This window comes from Emydura macquarii, unplaced genomic scaffold (genome assembly GCF_026122565.2).
Source record: "Emydura macquarii macquarii isolate MOO-44397 ecotype Brisbane River unplaced genomic scaffold, CSIRO-AGI_Emac_v2 contig_968, whole genome shotgun sequence".
NCBI classification, from domain to species: Eukaryota; Metazoa; Chordata; order Testudines; family Chelidae; genus Emydura; species Emydura macquarii.
In genome coordinates this window covers 18,230,060-18,257,072 of record NW_027131105.1, presented here as the reverse complement: position 1 = coordinate 18,257,072, position 27,013 = coordinate 18,230,060, and the positions used below count along the sequence as shown (strand labels likewise).

General features: G+C 38.2%; 1 protein-coding gene across 8 annotated transcripts in view; it reads right to left on the bottom strand.

Moving 5' to 3' along the window:
- RAD18 (RAD18 E3 ubiquitin protein ligase) overlaps nucleotides 1-27,013 on the bottom strand; it is a 168,603-nt gene that overhangs the window by 107,116 nt on the left and 34,474 nt on the right. For 7 of the 8 annotated variants that reach the window (XM_067544389.1, XM_067544391.1, XM_067544387.1 and 4 more), the window contains exons 8-11: nucleotides 22,669-22,745; nucleotides 21,806-21,866; nucleotides 13,708-13,842; nucleotides 9,189-9,351 (exon numbers count right to left, since the gene is read on the bottom strand). In XM_067544389.1, coding sequence (XP_067400490.1) covers nucleotides 9,189-9,351; nucleotides 13,708-13,842; nucleotides 21,806-21,866; nucleotides 22,669-22,745 — 436 coding nt within the window. The remainder of the gene's footprint in view (nucleotides 1-9,188; nucleotides 9,352-13,707; nucleotides 13,843-21,805; nucleotides 21,867-22,668; nucleotides 22,746-27,013) is intronic. The other variant, XM_067544393.1, reaches the window with a different exon arrangement.

Below are 27,013 nucleotides of genomic sequence, written 5' to 3'. Positions count from 1 at the left end.
ACAAACAAACCTGTTGTCCCTAAAATGAATCAAGGTGCTCCTTCCCAATACTTACTATGGGAAATACCTTAAGCACTGCAAACCCTGAAGCTGCCCAAATGTAAATACTTATTTAGGGCTAGATCATGGGCGATGCAAATGAGCAGGGGAGGAGCATCCTTACGCTTCCCTGCACAGCTGGATAAGGGCTGCATGGATTGCTGTTCTGAACATAGGGAAGAGAGTAGGCAATGAAGGGCCAAAGCTCCCTACAGCCAGCAGGTAGGCAGAGCAAACCACAAGTGTGAGGAGTGTGCCACACCCTGTGGAACAGTGACAGTTCCTTCCCGGTGCTCCTCCTGGGGTGACACAGCTAGGTGCTAGCTCATAATCAGCCTTGAGTCCAAATGCTCAAACTAGCCTCATTTACTTAAGGCCCACCACTATAAGGAGAAAGCAAAAGTCAACAAAACAAACTGAGGAACGGCTCCAGACACTAACCTAAGTACGACTGGCACAAAAGCAGTCTCCTGAGGTGCAAGAACTCTGTAGTTTAGGAATAAAACCAAAGATAGGCTGTAAACACAGCTGCAGCATTAGACTCCTCAAGGGGGGAAAAGAACAGACCGGCTCGAGTTTGGTACTAGTATTTCTGTTTTAAATTATCTCTCAGAGTGATGAGAGGAATAGCAAGGGCGAAGGAGGCCCAAGTGAGAGGACTGCTTTTTGCTTCTTTGGCTGCTATATTTTTCCTAACAGTTTCCCCTTGGCTTGAGGGGGAGGGAAGAAGGGACAGGAATGAGTTGTTTTAAATCACCAACATTTGTGTGTGTTTTCTTGCAAGGGCCAGGGTCATTCTCTACAATCTTTGTGGCTCTCTCAGAAAAACATACTGGGTAGTTTTTCAGATGAAGTATAGTTTGGAGAGAGGAATGCAGTGCTGGCATGGGCAGTTGCTTTAAACATCATTTATGCACATCATTTAAACCTTTGCTGTCTTGTAGCATTAGTTTTACTCCATGCTGAAAGGGGAGTGTGTGCTGTCTTTCTCATGAAAAGACAGAGAAATTACAACGTGTGGTTCTCTATGTGCACTCCAGCCACTGTCTAAATTGCCTGAATTTATGTTTATTGTTTTAACATATGACTTGACCAAATTTTTAAAGATCTTTTTGAACCACTACAGTAGCTGGTTGTTAAGGTTTATGCTTTTAAATAGCAATCTAACCTGAATTAAAAAAACAAACAAAAAAAACAAACAGGGCATATCCCCAAAGCACAAAAGATGAGGAAAAGCTCACAAGGTTCTGAAACACAGTTCTTTGGAGCCTAATTACTCTGCGCCAACTCAACATGCAGCTGGATCAAAGAGTAAACCACAGACCACTACTAAACACTTGTTTTTGTAAAGAAGGTCGAGATAATGGAAATGGATGCCTCCTGCTGTTCACATCTGTGAGACTGTAGGTACAATTCAAGAATTTATGGATATTTTTCATTGTGTTTTTGCACTTAAGAGAGTGAATTTAGTCCCCATAAAAGGGAGTGACAAAAACACTATCTTTGGCTAGGCATAATGCATACAGATGCAAACACACCATATCTCCATCAGTTTGGGACTGTAAAGTACATTCAGATTATTAGTAACAGCAATACAAATATCCTTTATAAGACTTTTTTACAACAACAAGTACTGAAGTTTATACATTTACAATTTTAAAATATACAACTTCAAATATGCTGAACAGCTCTGCAAAAGAACTTCAAGAAAACTGAGGAATCACTTCCTGCACCTCACATACTCCAGAAGGGGCCATCTCAAACACATACTCACCACATAGTTTCCAGTGTGTGGAAGTGCCTTCACCAAATGAACAAGAGCACTCCATCAGAGAAGTAAATCACATCATGGAATCGGCCACCCAAATATCCCAAGAAAACCTGTTTCAATACAGGAAAAAAAATTCTCTGATTGCACACTATCACCTACAACCCCAATTGGAACCCATTCAGGCTATCATTCATCTGTTACAACCCATAGTCAATGGAGACCACACCGCAAAATAAATCTTTCCAGAACCCACTCTTCAGGCCTTGAAACAACCACCCAACCTCATCATCAGAAGCAAGCTCTCCATGGCTCACAAGTCAAACCATCACCAGACCCTGCCAAAATAACAGATGCAAAACCTGTTGACATATGTCCATTGTTATGATGATCAACACACCCTCACAAGATCTATGGGCCCTATATATGCCTATCACAATTTGTGGTGTACCTTTTCTACTACACTATATACACACCACCAACAACTAGGTGGAGGAAACCTGACAATAATTATGCTTTTGAATGAACTCACCCAGAAAAATGATAAAGGACAAAAACACCATAACATCTGTGGTTGAACACTTTTCCCAAAACGATCTCTCCATATCTGACTTTTCAGTCCTCAAAGGAAACCTGCATAATATCCTCAAAAGATGAGTCTGGTAGCTGAAAATTCATAACTTTACTAGACACTAAAAATCATGGTCTCAATAAAGACACTGGTTTTATGGCTTATTACAACAATCTATAACCCACTAATATCACTTTTTTTGTCCTATGACTGGAGGGGTGTTAACGGGCAACTTAACACATATTGTAAGGGACCACTCAAGATTAACTACTTATGCTAAACAATTTGTTTTCATCTTGTATTTAGCTGTAATGCTCGGAATACATTTCCCAGAGCTGAAGAAGAGCTCTATATATCTCAAAAGCTTGTCTCTTTCACCAACAGAAGTTGGTCCTATAAAGGTATTACCTCACTCACCTTTTCTCTCTATTTAAAACTTAAGGCAGAAAGAATACAGAAAATGCTTTGGCAGGAGAGAAAACAAGGAGGTCTTGAAATATCAGGTACTTGACCATTTTCTGACCATTTTCAGTCTAAATTTGATGCACTTTCCCTATCAATCCAGGAAAATACCTCAAATACCTGAGGAACAAGGAAAAAAGCAAATGGACAAAGCAATTTTGAATAGCACTTTCAGAAAAAAGTGAAAAAACAAAACAATATAGACAAGATTCCTGTTGTTTAAATACTTATGTTGAAGTGCTTGTACAGTTTATTTTATTTTTTTAATACATTTGGTCTATTAAAAAAGAGCAAAATAAAAGCAGATTAATTTGCCTTCACTACAGTGAATGACTTTAAACAGAAGGTTCCTACTCTATAAACAGACCATGTTAATAAATGTGTCTGTAAATAGATTTACACACAGTAGCTAATGCATTTTCAAAAACACAAGTTATTTGTAACTGGGTGGCCTTATTATTAAAAATATTGTTGAGCACACACATACAATGAAATAATTAAACACATGCACAGTTCACACATTAAACCCTAAAGCGATCTTTCACATTAGTATACATACAAAATGGGGAGAACCAACTTTCATGGCAGTGATTTATATTGGTGAGTTTTCTCTTTCTATTTTAACTATCTTCAACCATTGTCACTACATGTGGAATGTTATATACTCTGAAGAGGTTATAGCTACTTATCTGCAAAGTATCTCTGCTCTTAGAAGGCATAAAAAATCTAACAGGGATCATGATCAGAATGGAAAACAGAAGAAAATAAGAACTGATAGACATGTTCTAATAAACTAAAAGATTAAAAATGACAGTAGCTAAAATTATTGTGAGTTTTTAACAGGTCTGTGTAGTTAATATCTCCCTCTATTAATCTGAAAACACTGAATTTCTTGGATTAAGAAACATGGCTTCATTGTTCCATTACCCTGTCAAACTATATAAACTAAAGTATAATTCCATTTTGGATTTTTCAAAAAATAAAATTAAATGTACTTTCTTTGACAAGAACATTTGAATACCTGTGTTTCTGTTATCCAAACAAAGTCAGTTTAGAATAAATTACTTCCCTAAACATAGGTTAACAGAAATCCTAAAAGTAAATAGAAGGCAGCACATTTCACTTGAGAGGCATGAACCATCACAATCTATTCATTCCCAAACATCCGTTTATGGAATATGTGATTGGTTATTAAAGCTTAGGCATAAAGAATTATCTTATAATTCTCCAGAGAAGGCTTTCCTTTTCTCTGAGCTACAATAATCTTACTAATCAGTAATACAAATCACACCTGTGTAAATTTTTTGACAAAGACACAGTTTTACATAAGCATCATACTTAGGGATTAACAACCTTCTAAAGACAGTGAAAGAAACATCTGTTTCTCAACTATTCTGCAAATTTACTTTGAGAAAAAGCTTTTCCCAGAAAGCCAAATTCCATCCCTGCCCCAAAATTCTTCTATGTATTTCACATTCTCGTGTGTTTCTATTTATAATTCTTTTTACTATGTCTCCCCCCAAAAAAACAAAAAACAAACCAGCAAAAGAAGCAGAGGTCACAAACAAAGCTTGAATGCAGATGTGCGGACTACACATATGCATGTGAGGATAAAGGCTAAGATCACCTGCATATAGTTTACGCTAAACTAATTACATGCTTTGTTAGATCAGCTATTCCATTCACATTTCTAGTACAGATGGGAATTTTACTGAATATTCAACAATGCATGACTACCTACATGCCAGTCCATCAACATGAGCTACTTTTAATAGTGCCTCATCTTGTAGATAGCCTCAGTGACTAGAACAGGACTACTTGTGGATAATAAGGTATTACTCAGCATGAATAAGGGTGACAAAACTGGACCCTATGCAATTAGAGCAGAAAGACAGCAGAATAGACTTGTATTTGAACTTTTAATAATCACTACTTCAGCTTGGCAGGTGGGCCAACACTTTCAAAAAGTCTTAGGTACCTGATATAGCTAGACCATATCATGGTCAAAATTCACCCAAAGTGCATACTGCATAACACATCACATTACACACGGACAAAAGACAAACACAACAGTTTTCCAACTTTACAGTTTTTGCCACTACCAATACTACAATTCCTTATTTTCAATATTTTCTTTATTTAAATAAAGCTAAACAAAGACAAACCGATCAGTTTAATTTGTGTTTGTTTTTTGCTGTTGTATGTTCAGTACATTTAAGCAATGAATGAGAATGAAACAACCACATTTCTAATTAAGGTGTGAAAGCACATGTAAAATGTAAATAGGAAAGTAACTTCACTGAGAGCAAGATCCTATAATTCCTACATGAACTAAAGTCCACATTGACACGAGAGGCCGAAGGAGAGGGCCCTAAGACCCTGGTCATATCTTAATACCAAACTTGCAAAAAAACCAGAAATGTAATGATACAGAAAATAAATGAGCCACTACATGATATTCCTGCCTCTCAAGACAACCCTTTTCATTTTAAGAAGATTACAACTCCAGATTTGCTGAGGATGTTAATGCCAAACAGTTCATTTGAAATCAAGGAAATAAAATGAGTAAAACAGATGAGAGTTAAGGCACTATTTTTTCCATTCATTAGCCTGATTTCCCTTCTGCAATCTACTTTGTGGAACTAAAACAGCAAACAGACGTCCTGGGGCAGTTTATAGTAGCAGTAATGTTCAGGGCAGGGGAATCTCCCTTTGCAATGTGTGCTTGTAAAACCTGAACCTCAACATGAACTTCATGGAGTTGGACCACCACCAAGCCCTGTGAACAGACTTCCAATTGGGTTCAAATTTGTAAATTGTACACAAACCAAATCTGTGGGGTTCCTGCTGCCATACGTTTACCTAAAACCCTTTGTTAACTAAAGCTCGGTCATGTCCCCTGGGGGTTATACTGGGCTGCAGGTTTGATACATGAGACTTCAGGAAAGACAGAGACAGATGAAGCCAAAACAAATAACGCGCGCACACACACAAAAGAAAAAAAGAAGTCAATATAGCAGGACTGACTCCAGCAAAGACAAGACACAAGCTGGGTGAGAGGAAAGACAGTGGAGCTAGCGGGGTCCTTTGCAGGTCACAGAAATAAGAGGTTCCTACTGGCAGAGGGAATGGGAGGAACTACCCCTCACAGCCTGTGCCAGTGACAACAAAACCTTTGATGACAAGGAGAACAAACAAAAAACAAATGGTACAATTAAAGCTCCTGCTCATTATTTACCCAAAATAAAGCTTTTAAGAATGTGTGTAAGAGAAAGGTCAGAGCTTGAGCCTCCCTTAGGTATGCATAATTGTGTAACTTGCAAAACAGGCTACTGATCTTGTGCATGCAAGTACAAAAGCTCATTTAAAAGCTACGTGGCAATGTGCAACAGCTCACCTGAAGGAAAAAAAATGAATCCTTTTAATTCATCTCAGCTGTTGTTAGTCAGCCAGTGGAGAAGGAAAGAAAGTATTCCCACACTGAGTTTGCATAATAGCAATGCAGAGCCAACTAAACTACTGTACAAGTTGTTTCACTAATAGGAAAGTCGGTGCTGCAGACCAAGAGCTCCATATACCCAATAAAGATGAACTCACTACCTATGAAACCATGCTTCCAATCTGCAAAAGAGCATTATCCACCTTTCTTAGAGATCCCATGCCATGTTGTTACATAGCTGAAAGGCTTTAGAGATTGTGTTCTTGGGTTTATTTGATAGCAAGATAATTACAGTTATTGTCTCATATGTACAGCTGATAAAAAATTAAAGCAATATGTATACAGCATACTTGGCAAGCTGAGAAAATGACCTTTTTACTCTCCCTAGCATCTTCAGATATACTGATTGTGAATACAAGTCTCCAGCAATGGTGGTACATTTGAACAAAGCTCTGAAAGCGCTTAATGGGTTTGTTTTAATAAAGAAATGAAGAAAAATATGTTTAAAGCAACAGTTTCAAGCTGCTCCTGAACTGCACTAAGGAATATTACTTATAACATCAGAACTTTATAACCACCTGAGGGGAGTTTTAGAGAAGGCCACTTTATATGAAAAAAGTGCAATTAAAACATTTATATAAAAATACAAAGAGACAGCAAAATAGAGTTAATAGAAAGTTCTTTTAAATTACTTTCATGCTCAAGGGAGCCCTACAATTCAGAGGCTCTGCCCAGCGATTTACAGTTCATTATCTTATTGTTCTAGAACATGTCTTTCTATTAAGGGTGTTGGATATCGGAGACACAAGGTGGGTGAGGTAATATCTCTTATTGAACCAAATTGTGTTGGAGAGAGAAACAAGCTTAAGTTGAAAGTTTGTCTCTGTCACCAACAAAAGTTGGTCCAATAAAAGATATACTGCACCTGCATTGTCTATCAAGCCCATTTTCATTTACAATTAAGCTGTTTCTTTAAAGAGAATACACCTCTATGTATCTGCTTCTGTGTGCCAAGAAAGAAAAATGGCTGTTCTTTGTCTCACGAATGGTGAAGCCAGTTTCTCTTTTTTATTCTATTATCTGAGATTGTTAACTTAATTATTTGGAATCTAATATTAACATTTAACATTAATTATCTGGAATTTCAAACAGGTACTTTTAAATTTAAAAAGGAAGCGTCTTAATTTACTTAAACTGCAGGTTTTTTATTCCACAATGACTGGGGGAACAAGCCTTGTCTGACAATCCTTAGAAGCAGTGTGATCTATTAATCAGAGCAGGAGACTGGCAGACAAGAGTCCTGCGTTTTCTTCTAAGGTCAGTAACTTGCCATATGACCTAGCGCAAATCATTTAATCACTGTACTTTCGATTCCCTATGGGTAAAATGCTATTATCAATTTTCTGAGTATTAGCATTATGTTATCTCAAAGAACCCTTACTTCATATGTAACCATCTAACCCCACTTTCTAGGATTTGGGGGTTTTTTCCTCAATGTTTGAAAAACCCTAGAGTCTTTTTATATGGATGCTATCTGACTCTAGTCACTCAACAAATAGCACAATTTTCTGATCATCTTTTATGGCAGGAACCCTATTTCCACCAGTATTTTGTTCCTACTCTTCTGGGAAACGTGTTTTATTGCTAGCATCTCTGCCATATGCTCATTTTTAAACAGCATGGCAAAGAATTTAACCCCCTTTGCATTAATTAAAATGTTTTCTTTTCTATCATTAAATTGCTCTGGTCGTCCCTTGGAAGACCTACTGTTTCCATGTCCCTCAGTACAGTTCCTTAAGTGACTGAACGTCTCACTGTCTAAAAGGGCAAGAAATAATCTTGCTTTTATTCATATTTGTGTTGTGGGTTTGTGTTTTATTTTTAACCACAGTTAGCATAATTCTGTAAACCTGCTAATTCTCCATTGTACCAGATATTTTATATCACTGATTTTTTTCAAAACCTCTCTTGTCCATACAGAGTTGTGCTATTAAACCCCACTGTTATTTCTAGATGGCAGTAATATGGGAAAGCAGCATGGTCTTATGAGGCTTAGGCGATGGGTGGCCTGATTCTCAAAAGTGCTGAGCACCAACTTCCACTGTGGAAGCACAATGAGCTTCCACTGACTTCAACAGGATTTGAAAGCACATAGCACCTTTGAAAGCCATGCGAGCTGAATTTATTGCCAATTTTTCCCCATAGGCAACTTCCTGTGCAGCCATAGGCAACTGACAAACACTGAGCGTTATAGTTCCTTCATCTGTAAAATAGAGCTATTTCCCTATTTAAAATGGAGGGGAAAGTATGGTTTGAGATACTCAGATAAAAGGTGTGATAAGAAGATGCATTAAAAATGTCTGCTATACATTAAAATTAAATTGCTAATATAACTTCATTTCCTTTGAGAGCATGTCTTCACTTACAAAAGTTATCTGGCCAGCCAGTATATTGCAGTTTATAAATGATTACTTAACACACACACTCCCAGTTAGTGCTAGAAGATCAGAGACATCAAAAACGAACTAGAAAGACATACAAATGGACAACAGATTAATTATTAGCCCATAAACATCCTAAAAAACAGGTACAAAACGTATCTTAAACAGTGGAAAGGAGTTATCAGCAAAACTAGTTTCACGTCAGCAAAGTAATTCAGTGCCAATAAAAAACAGCCGAGTTTCTTCTAAAAAATATATATCACTATTGGGAAAGGCACAGGTTTGTTACATTATTCATAAATTCTTTGAGTCCCCACTTAATGATACAAAAAAGGACTCTCTGCCAAGAAGCTAAAATAAAATCACAGTGAAAGGCAGGATTTTTCGGATATCACACATCTTCCCACCTTTGTTGTCATGATACCATCAGGAAGGAAAGATAGGGATAAAAATTGTTATGCCACTAACCTCCTTGCTGATCCCGATAATTCCGACATTGCAGGAGAAAGAGATTCCCGGCCCTCAGCCAAATTATGGTATTTGCTTGTGTCAGAATCAGGTATTTCTGTTTTGGGTAACTGGTCTGTTACAGAAGCCTGGTCTGTGCATTGTTTTTTAATATTCTCTTCTCCTGGCAGAAATATTACAAGACAGATATTAATACCTGGTAGATAAAAGGGAAACTAAACTAAGTTTTTTTCTGTTTGTGTTTCTCTGAATTGCAAAAGGCATAACCTTTTTTTTTTTGTAATCATACTTCAAACATATTTCCTCCACTTTGCCTAGTTGTGCAAGATTTCTACCACAGTTTCAACAAACTGCCTAATTTCTTTTCCCCACCATCGTAAACATACAACCACCATGAACCAGAGATGACAACAGCAACAGTTGTCCAACATCTATTTTAACCAAAGGGAGAAAATGCAAAGGGAGTGTTTGTGCACTTGCCTCAACCACAGGAACTGACACTATATTTTAAAAATTAGCAAACACTCAAAATGTGGCAGTTTGGGTCCCTGGTGCCCAGCCCTAATTCACTTTAGATCACTCCACGTTACAGTTGTATAGCTTGGATGTTTGACAGCTCAAGATAATAAATAGTGTGGCCATAAATATCAACGTAGTTGATAATTTGACAATGCCTCTGGAAAGACAAACGTCAATCTACTGACTTTTATATTTTTAAGTTAAGGAAGCACGTGTAGGAAACATTAGTCTAAAGCCATTCTATTATTTTTTATATTTGACAAATGTTTTTATCAGTTGTTTCCCACGTGATTCCCTCTGCCATTCCATAAGGGCAGTGATGTCCGTTATTCCTTAGAAAATATCATAAAACTAAACTAAATTGTTTTTATGCCTTGTCTACACACATTTTTCAATGCTGTCATGCCCACATAGTTTTAACAAATGTACGCTTAGAAACTATCCTGCTAGGCATTACTACAGTAGTAGTACTACTGTGGTAGTTCACAATAAGTGTCCTGCAATGTACGCTTAGAAAAATCCTGCTAGGCATTACTACAGTAGTAGTACTACTGTGGTAGTTCACAATAAGTGTCCTACAAATACCAGAGAAGTAAATTATGATGGCATAGAAAAAAAATCATGAATGACTATCAACCATGACTTTGCCTAGCACTGCAGAACTGATCTTGATAAAATGTTGTCAAATACTGTTGTAGCTACAGTTTGGATAAAGGCTTCAATGCATTTAGTTTTAGGCTCTGTTTCCCGCACCTTAAAATAAAATATCAAGAGCATTCATCTCATTGTGAATGCACTGCAGAGTACAAAGCAGATGTTCAATTAATATAAATCAGCGCAGAAAGATCTTTTAGATCTGAATATAATCCCTAAACTCTTTTTACATATGGCCTTAGTCAAAAATCAAATCAAACAATATTTAATGAATTCAAAAATATTATGAAGATTTGAAATTTTAACACACAAAGCAGGTCAAGGTCAAGATCAAAGGAGATAGTCCTGGTCATCTTTCCTCAGCAAGCGAACCAGTGATTTAAGCATCATCAAAAAGATGGCAGGAATTTTGAAGATTTGCAAAATTCATTAAATAGAACCTGCCCAATTATCACTGTGATTTTATATATCATTGTAGGCCTGGCGATTGTATTCTGCTCTATGGAAAGGGGGCGTCTTAAACACAGCTCCTCCTGGGACTAAAAACTTTGAAGGGAAAGGGTAATTACTGCAGTCCTTAGGACTGTAAACAGTTTCAGAGAAGTACCACCCCTGGAGTGGTTTGCATACATTGGTTCACACTAGGCTCGAGAGATGCAGGGGACAAAGAAAACCTGGGGTATAAAGTGTCAGCTAGTCTTGACAAAGAGGGCTTGATTTTGATTCAATAACTGGACATGACCTTTAATCCAGGTGGGACCACACTAAACCCTGCGGAAGGGTTGGAAGGACTGAAACCTGCCATTGTCTCCATAGAACTGATGGTGGACTTCTGATAACCAAAGATCTAAATGCGCACAAAACTTATTTCATATGATTTCTTTGTATGGTTCTATCCTTGAATAAATGTACTCTGCTTTAAAAGAGCTGTTTGGTTACTCGTAACCATTAGTGTACACTGGTCACAGCCCTTGGAAAGAAAGCAACATGCAGGAAGTGGACTCTTAGCCCTGGTCTACACTTACCAGGTGATTCAGCGGCAAGCAATGGGAGTTATGCAAGCCAATCTGCATAGTTTGCGTAACTCCCGTCGATTGCTGTGCTTCCCTTCTGCACGGCATCTTCACTGTACTGCGCCACTTGAGGGGGTGGTTTAACTGCGTCGATTTCTGGATCAACTGAGTGGGTCTTCACTGACCGCTCAACTGATCTAGATAGGTCAATCTGACGGCGGCGACTTTGCCGCCGTCAATGTAGACATACCCTTAGACTTGCTGAGACACAGTAATTTACAGGGAAGTTGCAGCCAAAACCTCTGGCCAGTAGGGAGAGGGACACAGGTCCTGCCCAGAGAGAGGTGATGGCTACAAACCTGAGACCTGTGGGGACATTCCTTGAGCAGACCATGGATAGGGTCAGAAGTGTAGTTACACTGAAATGGTGACAGTCACTAAAAAGTAAGAGTCAATGGGAGACACTAAATGAAGAGCCAACAAAGTACACACCAACACATATCTACTCCTATAAGGAGCCAGAAAAAATGTACCACACACATGAAGATGTTTCTGTTCTCATTAGTGATGCTTTCACATAGGAATTCATTAACATACTGTTCTTTTCTCTCTCACCTATTAAAATCTGCAGTTTCACACAAAGCAAATTACCTTTAACTGAAGAAACTGAGAAACACTTTCTTGGTGGGTTTAATTTTTTTTTTTAAAGTGTTGCCAAGAAGACACGAGATTTACGAATGAAATAACAGTCAGATGCAGCTAAGATTTTGCAGGAAAAAAAACATGCATTGAAATTTCAGACTACAGAAGATTCTGAGTCCATGAAGTGTAATGAATATTTTGTATGTGTCTTATGTGATCACTTACACCAAGCAAAATTGAAGAACACCAAATGATACAAACTAGATAGGATAAGTATTTGAGGGCAACGAGGTAAGTACAACACAACAGAATCCTCTGTAAATATGGGATGAAGTTTTAATACACCAATGTAGCTGAAAATGTCCTATTAGAGGGTTTTGGTTTTTTGTTGTTTTGTTTTTTGGGGGGGGGGAGGGGCGGGGGTAATGATATGAGCAAGCTTTTGGAAAAATTATGTATGACATATTTTAGTTTAGCTTGTCAATAAAGCCCGCAACTGAAAAACACAAACAGAAAGGCTGCATGAAAGATATATACAATCCCAATAAATCATAAGAGCTAGGTTTATCACAGAGCATAGCTAGAAATTAACATTTCAGAGTCTGGGATCCCTTCAGCTAATAAATTTTGAGAGGGAGAAGCAAAATATAAAAAGGATTTTATTTGTATATCAAGTTGAGAAAGAAACTTTGCCCCCAAAATTTCTAAAATTTTAATGGTTCAAATGAAGATGAGTATTTACTGCATCAAGGTCCATATGAAATGTTAAGCATAAAGGTGAGGCGTTACAATGGTATTTCCATTTATTTTTATTCATGAAAGCTCCGTCAGAGGAGATAGGTCAAGAGCCACTCACAGGCCAAAGCACCAATGCTGTTATCTTGAGAAGAGCAGGAATTTAAATAGCAGATAACGAAGTGAATTGACAGATTTTCTGAGGAGGCAGCCAACAATATATGTATCCAGCTTTGGTCAAAGGAATTATTTATTTGAAATTCTGTAAGCGCCACATGTTTAAATTCCAGTGATTAGACCCAGAAGTACCCTCTTAGATCATCCCCAAAACACGATCAAAGATATCTCCACATAGCCACAACAAGCAATATCATAGAACAAATGAGACTGAACAAGCCTACAGTGAGAGAGCTAACAGCACCCATGGGTATTTCTTTCTCCCTGTGGGTAGTAAAGACAGAATATGCATGCTGGCTGTTGTTTCTAGAAATTGGACTACTTACATGCTTAAGATTAAGCATGAAAGTATTTACCTTGTTACAACATGGCTAAGATTAAGATTCTGTCACGGGTATTTTTAGTAAGTCAGGGACAAGTCACAGGCAATGAACAAAAATTCACTGAAGCTGTGACCTGTCCATGACTTTTATTAAAAATACCTTGGGGGAGGGAGGAAAACAGAGCTGCGCTTGCAGCAAGCTGGCCAAAAAAATCAGCTGTTCAGCGGCCGCCCCGGGGCTGACAGCTGCTCCATCCCTGCCCCAGAAATCACAGAGGTCTTGGAAAATCATGGAATCTACAACCTCCGTGACCAAATCATATCCTTAATCATGGCCTACATGAATACTGGGCAGCTGACACTGTTTATTTGGTGGCTTTGGGGTATGCATGCATGCATCATTTCTGAGAAAAACCCAGACATTTTATTTTCAGGTGTGTTAAACAACATTACTCACCTGTGTCCATTGACTGTTCTTCAGCAGAGACTGCTTCTCTCTCTTGCAAGCTCTCTATTTTTCTTTTACCCGTTTTCTTCCATCGGTTATTTACTTGATCCACTAAAAGCTGAAATTCACCTTTGTGTTTATTCCCTGAAACACAAAATTACACTCCTCTATGAAAAACAAATTACTCAAAGAACTTGCAGCACCATGAGTGTTCAAAGGGGAGAGTAAAAAGGACATGCACAGAAACTCAAATGTTTAATAATGAAAACATTTTCAATTAAAAAAATTATCAACTGACTTACTATTGCAACATTTTAAGCGTTCTATTTAAGGGCTCAATTATGAAGAGTGCTCACTGAAGTCAGTAGGAGTTTTGCCATTAATTTCAATGGATCTAGGATTTCACTCTTTAGTTAATTTGTTCTTTTGATTATCTTGGTTAAAACCTCTGGAACTACATCTTTTTGTATTCAAAAATAATTTCCACCATTTATTCTGGTTACTTTAGGTAGTTATTTTACAACATCAACTACCAGGAATAGAATTAAGTGAAAGATTTTTTTTAAAAGATCAAAAATCTAAATAAGAGACTCAGGATTCCCACCCCCCCACACCACCCTTTAAGAAAAGGGAAGTATTTTAAGTATTTTTTCTGTTTTAAAAAAAATGTTGTCCATAAGTGTCACGCAGGCAAAGTAGGACAAGAGAATGCAAACAAACCCATCACTAGTTCATTTGTATTTTTGCGAAAATTCATTTAAAACTTTTTTTTAAAACACACTGTGCTATAGAACAAAAACATCTGTTCATTCAAAAGCCAGGTTAAGTGTGCAAGCACATTAGAATTAAATAGTGGTTGTTTTTCCCCTAATACCATCATCTGCCAATTTAAAAAAAAAAAAAAAACAACAACAACAAATCTGCTCAATAATTTAGTTATTCTTCTCATAATATTAGATAATGCTGTTGAAGAATTCTAGTTTCCTTGGGATATTCTGGAGTACTGGTTGTTCATTAGTATCCAGATGGCTCAGTGAACCAATCAGTAAGAGGGATAGCAAGTTGTTCACCTCCGTATCACTTGTCCTAAGTCACAGTGGGATAATAGCTAATGAAAATCATCAAAATTGAACTATTCAGAGGCATATAAAGAAGGTGCTGGAGATTTCAGTCCATTACACAGTGGAAAACGATCTACATTCCAAAACCACAATCATGGCAGGCATTAACTGACAGAAAAACAAGAACGGTCATGGAAACTAGACTGCCTCTTTTACTTCTAGCAATGGTCCCTTCTACTTCCAGGGGACAAAGGTAGAGCACGGTGTAGGAAAATCTTGCACTACTGCTGCTCTACACTGTTCCATGCAATCAATATAACTCAAACACGCTTATATTGTATACTACAGGGGGCCTTTCAAAACTTAGCAGAGAGAGAGATGTGACCAGCCAACTCTCAGTGAACCACTGCTGCTCCAGACCATAATTTGGGAACCTCTGTTCTTCTTGAAAGAAAAGAAAGCAAAGCACAGAATGGTGATCTTTATTCTGTACTAATGTAACTTCTAGCTGTAATTTAAAATTCATCCACTGTTTTTTAAGCAACTCTGCCAAATGGATTTTATAGGCAACAGAGATTTTGTCAAATTGCATCACATTTTAATAAATATTACTACAGAGAGTTAAATTTTATGACTACATCTGTTATTTCATGTTTAAAGAAAAAGTCTTTTTGTTCCAAGATGGTGACAAATTTTTCAATAAATGAAATTTTAATACACATGTGTGTGCTTTATTTAGGATACCTCAGTGATTCAGAACATTCCTAATCACAGTCCAATGCTGCCCTTTAGTTATGCACGCATTGTATTTTCGATGATTTTAGTATGTTTATGATCAACTTCTGGTATTCAGTCAAAGCAATGTTTCTTATTTGGATACTCAAAATTCTCTTACTAAAAGGCTGGCAAAATAAGAAGTTTGCTCAGACAGAAGATTATGTAGATTACACACTACCTATAAGTGAGAACATATTGTTTATTCTAAAAATATGACATTTTATTTCAGAATAATTGATAATTTGCACTATCTGACCTGGTGAAAAAAGCAGACATTTGTTTTCCATTGTTTTGTTTTTAATTAAATAAGCCCTGATCCCAATGTATTTCTCAAGTTTTCATGCAACAATGATCTGTTTTAACTAACATGGAAAAAAATTAATCTCACTTGACATTCTTCAGGACTCCATGTAAATATACCCAAAGAGCCCATCCACAGAGATGTCAGAAGGCCAAATTCACCCACAAAATAGAGTATGAACACATAAACAAGTTAAATTGCTTGATAACTATCCCAAAATATAAGATGTTGACATATTTTCCAATGCTTCATTTACCAAAGGGGGTTCTGAGAAACAATAATGTTTCTCTTCTGTTACTACTTATTGTAACAGAAGGCTGATGAGAACACAGGAGTATGATCTGTAAGCAAACCATTATTCAGAATGGCAGTATATAGGGGTACTGTATAGAGAAACATTGAATAATACAGCTACTGAGTAGTGGTGCCTGAAGACAATTCCTCCTATATCCAGAGCAGTATTTATGCTTTATGGTAGAAAAGAACAGTCTTTAATGCTGCTTCTTTGTAAAAGCCATTCATGTGCTGCCCTAGATGCACTTATTGTGGAGAGGATTGAGGAGGTAGATCCTATCCTAACCAAGTAGCAGAAAAACTAATTTGAATCCTCAGAAGAAAGAAATAGAGAATATGGGTCAGCTCCTCAGCTGGTGTAAATCAGCATAGCTCCATTGACTGACCTCAGGACCTACTTACACTGCAAAATTTACTGAGCTAACAGGCAGTTTGGACTTCTCCACTCAACCAAGTCTACGTTATTAGACTGGGAATATAACATGTATTTCATATTCAGTACTCAGGAAAGCTAATTTCTGGTATTAAAACCAAGGTGCAGTGAATCCTGCAATTGTGAAATTAATCTTTTGGCCCAGTTGACACAGAAGAACCCTTCCAAACTTTGATGTTTTTTCCCCTGGAAATTCAGCCTTCATCTCTCTTTTTACTCTAACACCTCTTGAGCGTGCACTGTCAAAAAGAACACCAGCACTTTCATCCATCCCCTCAGCCCATTCTCTAAGATATTGGAAAAGGCCCTTGCTAGTGTTTTTGTCCACATTTCCCTTCTACACCCACTCCATTGCTCTGACTCAATGCCAAATGCACAGTCTCCCTTCCCATTCCCATTCACTGCTCTCCCTCTTCACACCCCATCTCCTCCTTAAGAACTTAGTCCCATTCATACACTCTTTCTCTTCCGGTCACCCTTTCCTCTCCTATTCCCTCATCACTTATCACTGTCTTTCAGCCATCATAAAGAGGAAATAGAGCTCCACCACCCCTCACAGAAGTCGAGAGGAATACATCACACCGACTGCTCCCCTGACCTCCAAGCCCCAGATTTTTCTGGCACCCAAATACTGGAACAGGTAACAAAAGGGAAGTTAGCAGATGCAAAGAAAATGAATTAACAAAATAGATTTTTATTCGCTGAACAAAATCAATACACATGTAACAATAAAAAGTCTCATTGGAATATATCTCTATGTATATTTTACTCTACTGAAGAATTACAAGCACGCTGCTATCTGCTCACAGAAACCAGAGATGCCTTGGCAAAGATCTTAGGTTCAATATTCAAATAAAACCTATGGATGTTTGATTCCTTTTTTTCCATCTAGAGACAAATATTCTTGGAAGTGCCTCCTATGATCCATACAACAAGCACCTTCCACCACTTCTTCCACCAACCCTTTTAACATTACTGTTACCAAGAATGCCTCTGCATCTTCTTACATCAGAACTTGCCCTATACATTGTATCTGAGGCATTCAGACACCACAGTCATGGATGGAATTGACTAAGTTAGAAGAAATTAAACTCCTCCATGCAAGGATGTTGTCTATTAAGTATTCTGTAAAGCACCATGCACATCTAAATAATAATAATAATTTAACTATGAATTCCAAGTTCTATGATATCGACTTAACCTAGCTTATTTTAACTGCTTTTGTCCCCACTGAAGGAAAAAGATTTTAAAATGGTGTACTGCTTTATCTTGTACATTTGACGCCCTTCCTTTTACTAAAGATGGCAGAAAATAAAACATACCATTAACAATTCTTTTTAAACAAAAAGTTAACCAATATAATTCAGGCATTTTATATGCTAAGATATTTTTCTGGCTCTCTGCATTTTTTCCACTGCTGTCAGTGGTTTTTTTAGTTTATGGTGCAGCTACACAGTATTTAAATCAAACAAGCGATGTCCTGAAAAACAAGCCACATCTAGCATGCAATATAAAACACGGCTGTGCAGTCTCTGAAATTACACCAAGCACATATTGTTAAGAATTGTGGGTGTTTTGATAATACAACTGCAAATGCAATGACAAAAGTTTTTAAGAAAACCACAACATGAATCACTCAACATCTTTCTCGGAATCACCACAAGGCAAACAAAAAGATTCACAGCAAAATGCTATAGCAGAAAATGAACTTTTTTGTACAAATGAAAGAAAAATTTACAGAAAAAACAGGCGTCTGATCTTGCAAAGACCTGAGCCCCTCCAAGCTCCAGACTCAATGACAAAGGATCCTATCCCTTTCTCACTGAATTCAATGGGAGCAGCAGCAGGCACCAAGTTATTATACAAAGAAAAGAATGGTTACGTGGCCTCCAGTAATTGTGGGTCTTCAAGATATTGTAGTGACTGTGGATCTTGCTGAAAGTACACATTCACCTCATGTGCATGAGCTGAGACTCTTGAATAGTGGTCTCTGCCAAGGCCACAGCCTGCCCTGTGCCTCCTTCATGTTTTGTGCAAGGGCATAAAGGGCAGAGCAAGTGCAACTCTCTGTAAGTTCTCTCACAACTTGAAGTTCATGTTAGCGGAGGCCTCCTAAAGTGGGAACGGAAGATGAGTCATGGAACTCACATGGACATCTCGAAGAACCAGTTACTATGAGATAAGCAACTGTTCTCTCTTCTTTGAATAATCGGTCAGTGTGGATTCTACTGTAAGTGACTGGCAAGCACTTCCTCACTTCAAGATGGTGGGAAAGAGGAGTATCAGCTATATTGGTCAAAGAGAGATTGGAGTGCCACTCTTCCAAATCTGGCATAGTTTCCAGCAACCAAGTCCAGGACATGACAAATATGAGGAAATTGCTCCACGTAGCAGCTTTGAAGACTTCAGATATCAACACGTTTACAGACGTCAACACGTTTATTTGGGCTGTGGTGGAGTGAGTCTTGATAGTCAGTGAGGGGGGCATATCGGTCAACGGTAAGCACAGTGAGGTACACTGAATTATCCATGTAGACAGTCTCTATGAAGAAATAGCTTGACCTTTGGAGTGGCCAGCTGTAGTCACAAATAGATGTGATGAGGGTCTGAAAGATTTAGCCCTGTCACATCGGAGAGCTCTGGAAACATTCAGAGTGTGTTGCTTCTTCTCCCCATGACTGAAATGGGATTTTGGTAAGACCCGAAGTAAGGCAACAGATTGGTTTGCATGGAACTCAGAAACCACCTTAAGAATATCTTTCACATGAGGTCTCAATGGCACACAGTATGCAGCCATTCCTCTCTGAATGCCTCAAGCTCATTTCCTCTTCTGGCCAAGGGGGTGGCCACAAGAAAAATCATTCCAGGGGTAAACTGCTGTTTGGAGCTCTCCAAGAGGGGCTCAAAGGGAGGCTCCATAAATACTTAAGCAGGATGATGCTGAGATCCCATGCCAGAGTGGGTTTGGCAACCACTGGATATGTACGCATAAGGCCCTTATGAAGCTTAGATTTTGTTGGATTAAAGACCTACAGCAACTGTATCAGAAGATAACATGCCAATATTACCACAAGACATACTGTGATTGAAGTGAGTCCAGAATGCTTCAACTACAAATCCAGAATCTTTGGTATCGGAGACCACGCTGGGCCAAGACCTACTGGAGCATCTCTTCCATCTGGAGGAGTAAGTCTTTCTTGTGGATAGCTTCCTGCCTTGTACTACGACAGTGCAAAGAGCAATCTCTTTCCATAATACTCAGCCAGCCAGCATCCAGACCGGCAACTATAGTCATTGGATCTGAACAGAATACTTGCCTGTGACCTTGCAATAGCCAGCGTTGATAGTTCAATAGCCTTATCGGGGAAGGGAGGAGCCTCACGAACATTCTGAGCAGGTCTGTCTGCTAGAGCGGTCTTTGCCTGTGAGGAATTATAAAGATGCGCTTGGCCTGGTCTCTGGCTTTGGCAGTCATTTTGGATATCAGTAGGACCGGCGGGAAGGTATTAAAAAAATTCCTTGATTCTAGTGCAGAAGGAAGGCTAATGTCTCCTCTGAAACAGAGGTGGGACATTTGGTGCTGCCCCCCAGCAGTGAACAGGTTATTGCCAGATTCTCCCCACTTGTGGAATATCAACTCAGCGATGGACTTCAGTAGTGACCACTTGCAGTTGGTGGCAGTTTCTCTGCTTAGGAAATCTACCAAATTGTTACTTGACCCCAGAGGACACAAAGCTCTCAGGGCTCTGTGTAGGCAGTACCAATTCCATAGTTCAATTGCCTCTTCACTGGGCGGGGGGCTTTCCTCATTCTTGTTTATGCAGCACATCACTGATGTGTAATCTGACAGTATCTGGCCATAGGTCGGGAGGGAACACCATACGCACCAATATAACTGATCACAGTTCCAGGACATTTGTGTGTAACCTCCTGTCTTCTAAAGACCATGTTCCTTGTACCTGCAGTAGGTCATCCAGGCTGATCATGTTCCCCCCCCCCCCCTCCCTTCCTCCCACCAAGCCTGTTCCAGACACATCTATAACCAATGCTCTAGAAGTTGTCGAAGTGTAGCCTCCAGGTCAGCGCCTTGAGGACAAAAGGTGCAATTATTACTCTCTTGCTCAGTCGATGCCTGATGGGGGAGTAGATGGAGTAGTTTGCTTTGTGAAGTCTGGTTGGTAACTGATATACACTGTTGTAGCCTCTGGACAAAAAGAGTTAACCACAGGTGCTAGACCCTGAGCCAGAGTTGTAGGGGACTCAGGTGAAGTTTGTCAAGTGCTGTCACAGATGTACACACAGACACGTGGCCTAAGAATGTGAGGCAGGTCCGTAACATCATAACAGGTTATGGTATTACCCTGTTTATTTATGACTTTAGTGACAAATCTATCCTAAGGTAAGTATACTCTCACTGTTGTGGACCTTACCCTGGCTCCTATGAATTCTGTCATCAGGAATGGAGAGAAACACAATTTCTCATAATTCACCCTTGAGGGCACCCACTTAAGGTTAGGCATCCCAGCTGCCACCTCTCTTGGTGCAGAGACCCGCATCTCTCCCTCTTTAGACTGAGGATTTAGGTTTGGAGTCTCCCTGCATCTCACTGTGATTTCCACCAGTTCTGACAAGGGTCCAGCACCTGTGGTTAACTCTTTCTCCAGGGGATACAACAGTGTATATCAGTTACCAACCAGACTTCACCAAGCAAACTGCATTTAATTCTTAAAGCAAAAGCTTTAGAGAGAAAACAAAAACAATGAAAATGTACATGCATACTAAAAGCTTACCAAAGATCACCCTCAACTGCAGTACAGGGCTCTGTAGATGTCATTATTTCAGACACCGCAATTGGGCTTTTTTCCTCCCTTTGTTACAAGTTCATGCCAATTTTTAGGACAGGAACCAGACCCCAACTGGAAAGTTCCGCTGATTCCTTATACAGCTGGGACATTAATATCCAGTATCCACGAACGAACAATTTCCAGTATCATCTTAGGTGAGGAAGGAAGATCATGCTCTGCTTCTCTAAAATATATAGCCTGCACCACACTGAGTGCCTCGCAATATTTAATGTACCAATCCTCAAAACACCCCTATAAAGATAAATATTACTATCCACATTTTTTTTAAACAGATGGGGAACTGAGGCACAGAGAGGCTATTTTTATATTTGTATGCATGTCTAGAGCAAAGAGTAGGAGTTTTTAAAAAGCAAAAGGTGTAAGTTGTATTACTTACGATAATCAGTGTGAATCTCATCTATTTCCTTTTCTGTCTGGTCCTTTGTAAATGTCATGCTCTGCAAAGTCATACAAAATGTTTATTTAAAGAAGAAAATGAAGATATAGGCACATTTTAAAACCTCACACTTAAAAGTCAAAAGATTGCTCTCAATAAGGACTATGTCAACCCTATGTTGGAGGAGATCATTTGTCCAGCTCTTTCCCACCATCTCTGATCAATCTACCTGTGAACATTTAATATGTACCAGGGCTGTTTATAAAGTGTGCCTTTGCTCTACTTTCACAAGCACAGCAGGAGATTGCCAAGTAGACTAAAAAGAACAAAAACAGATCTTCCTTAAGGCCCCCCTCCAATCTTACAAGTTCAGGTCAGTACCTTTATCTCACTTTATAAAAACCCTGGGTATTTTTATTGATATCATAAACTGCTCAACTGTAGGTGATCATAAAAGCATCAATACTACACAAACAAGCATTCCCTTAACAAGTGATATGACATTTTAACTAAGTTGTTTTACAATAGTTATTTAAAAAACACACACAAACGTTGACTATGCTACTAATGGTTCATTTAAATTTAAATTTAAAAGAGCTGTAGCAGCCCCATCTCCTCCCCCAAGCCATCCTACCGAGTACCAACAAGAAGACTCTACTGGTAGAATTACCACTATCACCATGATTCCCTCTCCATGCACAGAAGGAATGAGTTGGGTACAATTTAGCCCCAGATATAAATGGTTTTCCAGTTGAATATTTTACCACACTGAAAGGAACCAGCAATTCCTTTAATGAAGAAATATCTAGAAATGCATCATGTCCCTCTCTGAAATTCTTTTGGTACAAAGATATTAAACTTACATTTTCACCAGCTTTATTAAATTCAAGTTGAGTCCGAATCTTCTCATTGTTCCCAAGCTCTTTAACTATTTCTGCAACTGTTAATATCAACAAGCATTATAAGTGGCAGAACCACAATATGGCAGTTAAGATAAAGAATAAAACAGCATGGAAAAGAATTATCGTGGGGTTAAATGACAATCAGGACTAAATGCATTAAGCTTTCACCTCAGGACACGGTCTGAAATCCAGACTTGACTCACAAAGAAAAACGAAATATAATAGGCTTATCCCAGTAGTCTAGCATACATTTTTAAACACCGCAAAACCATAATTTGCAAGAGTTCAGTAGTATTGATAGCCTGTGTACAAGATTCAGGAACAGAACACAAGGTCAGGAGCTCTGAGCCCTGGCAGAGCTGCCTTGGGGAATGTTACACAGTGTTGCTTTCAGTTCGCTCCTAGCCAGTTCCAGGCCATTAATCTCTTACTTTTTCCCAGAATGAAATTCATACTATATACACATATTAATCAGATTTTCATTAGATGTTGTACCAACATATTAGTTTTTCTATTATATGTAGACAGATAGGTGTTCAAAGTCTCCATTTTATAGCACATATTTAAATGAAACAAATTAACTTATGAAATATGCTGTTTATATTATTTTTAGCTCAAAGGATTACTTCCCAAATGTTTATGGGCTTAGGTCCAAAACCTATAGTCAAAAGAAATATCTCATATTACTGTAAGAATTAAATCAAACACATCTAAAGAGTATGTTTAGACACAATTGGGCTCATTAACACTCTAGACATAACTAGAACTAAACTTTGTGTAGTTTATTCTGCCGTTTAGATTACTAATTTATCTCTACACCTAAATACAATTGTAGAGCCACCAGAAAACTATGTGCACTAATAAAAACAAATACTTTCATGAGACAATTAAGTATTCAGAGTTTGGTCAGAGAATAAAACACCTTAAATTATATAGGAATAAAAACTGGACAGAATCTGCTTTAAACCAAAATCCAGGAATTTGGCACACATACTGTTTCAGTAATTCAGCTATCCTTATTTCACAATGGCGCCAGCAGTACTGCTATAGTTGAGAATGAATTAATGCTTCCATTATAAATCCTGGGGCTTAATATTTCAGCTTTATAAGAAGCACGTTGAGTCCAACATAATTTCAAAACCTGTAATTTCAAGGGGGATCATTTATAATGTTGCTTTAAAACAAAGTTAGTAAAAAATATTATAGAAAATACAATTGTCCTCTGAAGAGTTACGTTAAATCTAGAGACTAAAATTCAATAATTAAATTGGTAATTGGGAGTTTTAATCCTGCTTTAAGGGAAATCTCAGACACCTTAATGATGGAGTTGCTACTGAGTCTCCATAATTTAAGGAATTTTGCTGTAAGCAAACTCATTTTTAAAATTAACTGTAGTATACAAACCTTAAAAATTGGTTCTTACCATATCTCCTTCCTGAAGATGTAGGGTGAAGTTTATTTAAAAAAAAAAAAAAAAAGCACCCACATCCCATTTTTAAGTGAGTTAACCAAAGGTTCTATTTAATTGAAAGTCAGTGTGACTTCGGCTCCTAAATCATTTAGGCACTTTAAAATATTTTACCCTTAGTTAATAATTTTGTAAAATAAGGAACAAAACAAAAAACCACCAAACATGCTGGATATGTCAAACTGAATTCCCTCAATTACAGTTTTGGGAAGGGCCCTATCTGTACTTGTTTTTGTGAGGTACCTCATACATTTTAGTGCAACCATCAAATATTAACTGAGTAATACAATCCTGTTAGTGTTTTAGGAACTGGGAAGTAAGGTCAAGATTTTTAAAAAGTTGACTAAAGTTAGACTCCTAAGCCCTTATTTAGGCTCCTAAATAAGTGACCTGATTTTCAAGAGCACAGTTCAAACCTGCAGACCTAACTTTAGGCTCCTATTTTTGAAAATGCTGGCCTAAAACAGGGCTTGGAAGGATTAGATTTTTAATCAGTAAATGTTGGAAAATGTCAATTTCACCATATACATACAAGCAATCAAAAATATTTCCATAGATGATAATAAAACTTTACTGATAGACAAAGAAAGAAAATGATGCCTGAGACCTTATGAGTCAAAATCCAGTTGTTTAGATTTTTTTGAATTAGACTTGTTACAAATGGACCAGCAAATGTATGGCAAAAATAGGTTTGATTTGTTGATTAGTTATTTACTTTGTATATTCTGACATCTGATGTTGACAATCTGTGTTTTAAATGGTCATAAAGCCTTAATTTTTTGAATTTCAAGATCTTCTGCCTTAAAATAATTGTTTGACATCTCCCCATAATTTCCCATAACCATAAACATTTAAAATCAATAAAAATAAGGAAAAATCAAATTTTAATCAAGCTTAAACCCCATAATTGTGTAATTGTGAAAATTTAAAAATCAATAAAATATTAATAAATATTGATATCTGTAAAAGTTATACAAAAATTGAATTCTGCTTGACATTGTTGAGACACAAGAGTACACTTTGTACACTGTATAAAAATAACCCCCCTGATTATGCTAATACTGGCAATTATATTCTCAAACAGCATAGTCTAGTGGTTATAGAAGAGGCAGGCCTGCAGGGTTCTGTTTTCATTTCCACCCCTGCCTCAGTGCATGATCTTAAGCAAATGACTTAACCTCTCTGTGTTTAAGGGCTTGTCTACACTATGAAATTAGGTCCATTTACTTTAGGTAGACCTACAGCTACTGTAGTAATTCAATCAGCTGTTCACGTCCATACTACCTTCCTTCTGCCAATGGAGTGCAGCCTCACTAGGGGTGCATGCACCAACTGAAGTGGGGCACTGACAGCTGAGTGTGTGGCAGGAAGAGATGCCGGGAACTTGCAGCTGGAGCTTCTCTCCCCCCCCCCCCCCCCCTCTCGCCCAGGCCCTGTCCTGACTGCAGCAGCTGTGAACCCCTAGGCTCAATTTCACAGCTTGGAAATTTTACTAGCAGTGAAATTGACATTCTTGTCAATTACAACCCTGTTATTTTCTGGGGTGGGGAGCAGCAGGGCAGGGCTCAGAGCTGGAGCCATGAAATTGACAAGAATGTCAATTTCACTACTGGTGGGCTCCCTGCTGTTAAATTGAGCCCTGTGCCTTCACAGCTTAGGCTGTCACCCAGGAGGGAGTATGGGAGGGGCTCCAGCTGTGAGCCCCCTGCAGACTGACAGAATGACAGCCAACAGCTGATGTAAGTAAAGCAGTGTCTACAGGGACACTGCCTCACCCTAACTACAGGGACATAAGTGCAATGCCTCTCATGGAGGTGGAGTTAAGTTGGTATAGCAGGCCACTTACTTCGGTGGAAGTAGCATTCTAATGTAGACACTGACATAATTAAGCAGAGGTAAGCTGCCTTACCTCAACCTAACTCTGTAGTGTAATCCAAGCCTTAGTTTGCCTACATTTAAAACAAAACTATAACACTAGAAGCTTACCACATGAGCATGTTGTGCAACAGTAGTGAGTGGAGATCAAGTGAAAGCACTCAAATGTTAAGACTCTTGAAAGTTAATATGCTGAATTTAAAACATTAACTCTGTGCAGTCTTCAAGAGTGAAATTCAATTCCCGAGTAATCTTAACTTCCTGTGGATGAGGTGCAGTGGAAACTAAACCAAGCAGTATTACTCTTCCGTGAGGTCAGTGCTTCAGACTTCATAATTTTTTATGTAGCTGCCTTCATAAAAATCTGGGTCACCATCTCTGTTTATTAAAAAGGGGAAACAATGTTATGTTTCCAATAACTCAAACCCTAGTTGGTGGGATTTTGCTCAAACTTAAAAAAAATCATCACGAAAAGGTCAAAGCATTAAAAAAAAATCTCTCTCATATCCCTCTCCCCAGGTAATATTTCAGAAAATTCTGAGATTGTTACAACAGAGGTTACAATGGAAAGTGATTTTCAAACTTTACCATAGTAGTCGTTACCACTAACTAGAGACTAAGAGTGGGGAAAAAAGCCACAATGTTGGTTTGCAAAGCAAATGGAAAGCAATTTGATGCATCCAAAAACACAACCAAACCTTAAAATACTCAATTTGGTTGTCAGAAAATAAGAACAGCCAAGCTGAGTCAGGCCAATGGTCCATCCAGCCTAGTATCCTGTCTTCCAACAGTGGCCAATGACAGGTCGGATCACAGCTGTTTTGTAGCAGTACAGCAGCCTGGGCTTAAACATCAAATTTTTGTAAGGACAAAGATTATGTATTGTAACTGAATATATATTTTTTTACATTTCTTATACCAATTACTATCTACATATTATATTTATTCTTGATTTATAGTATG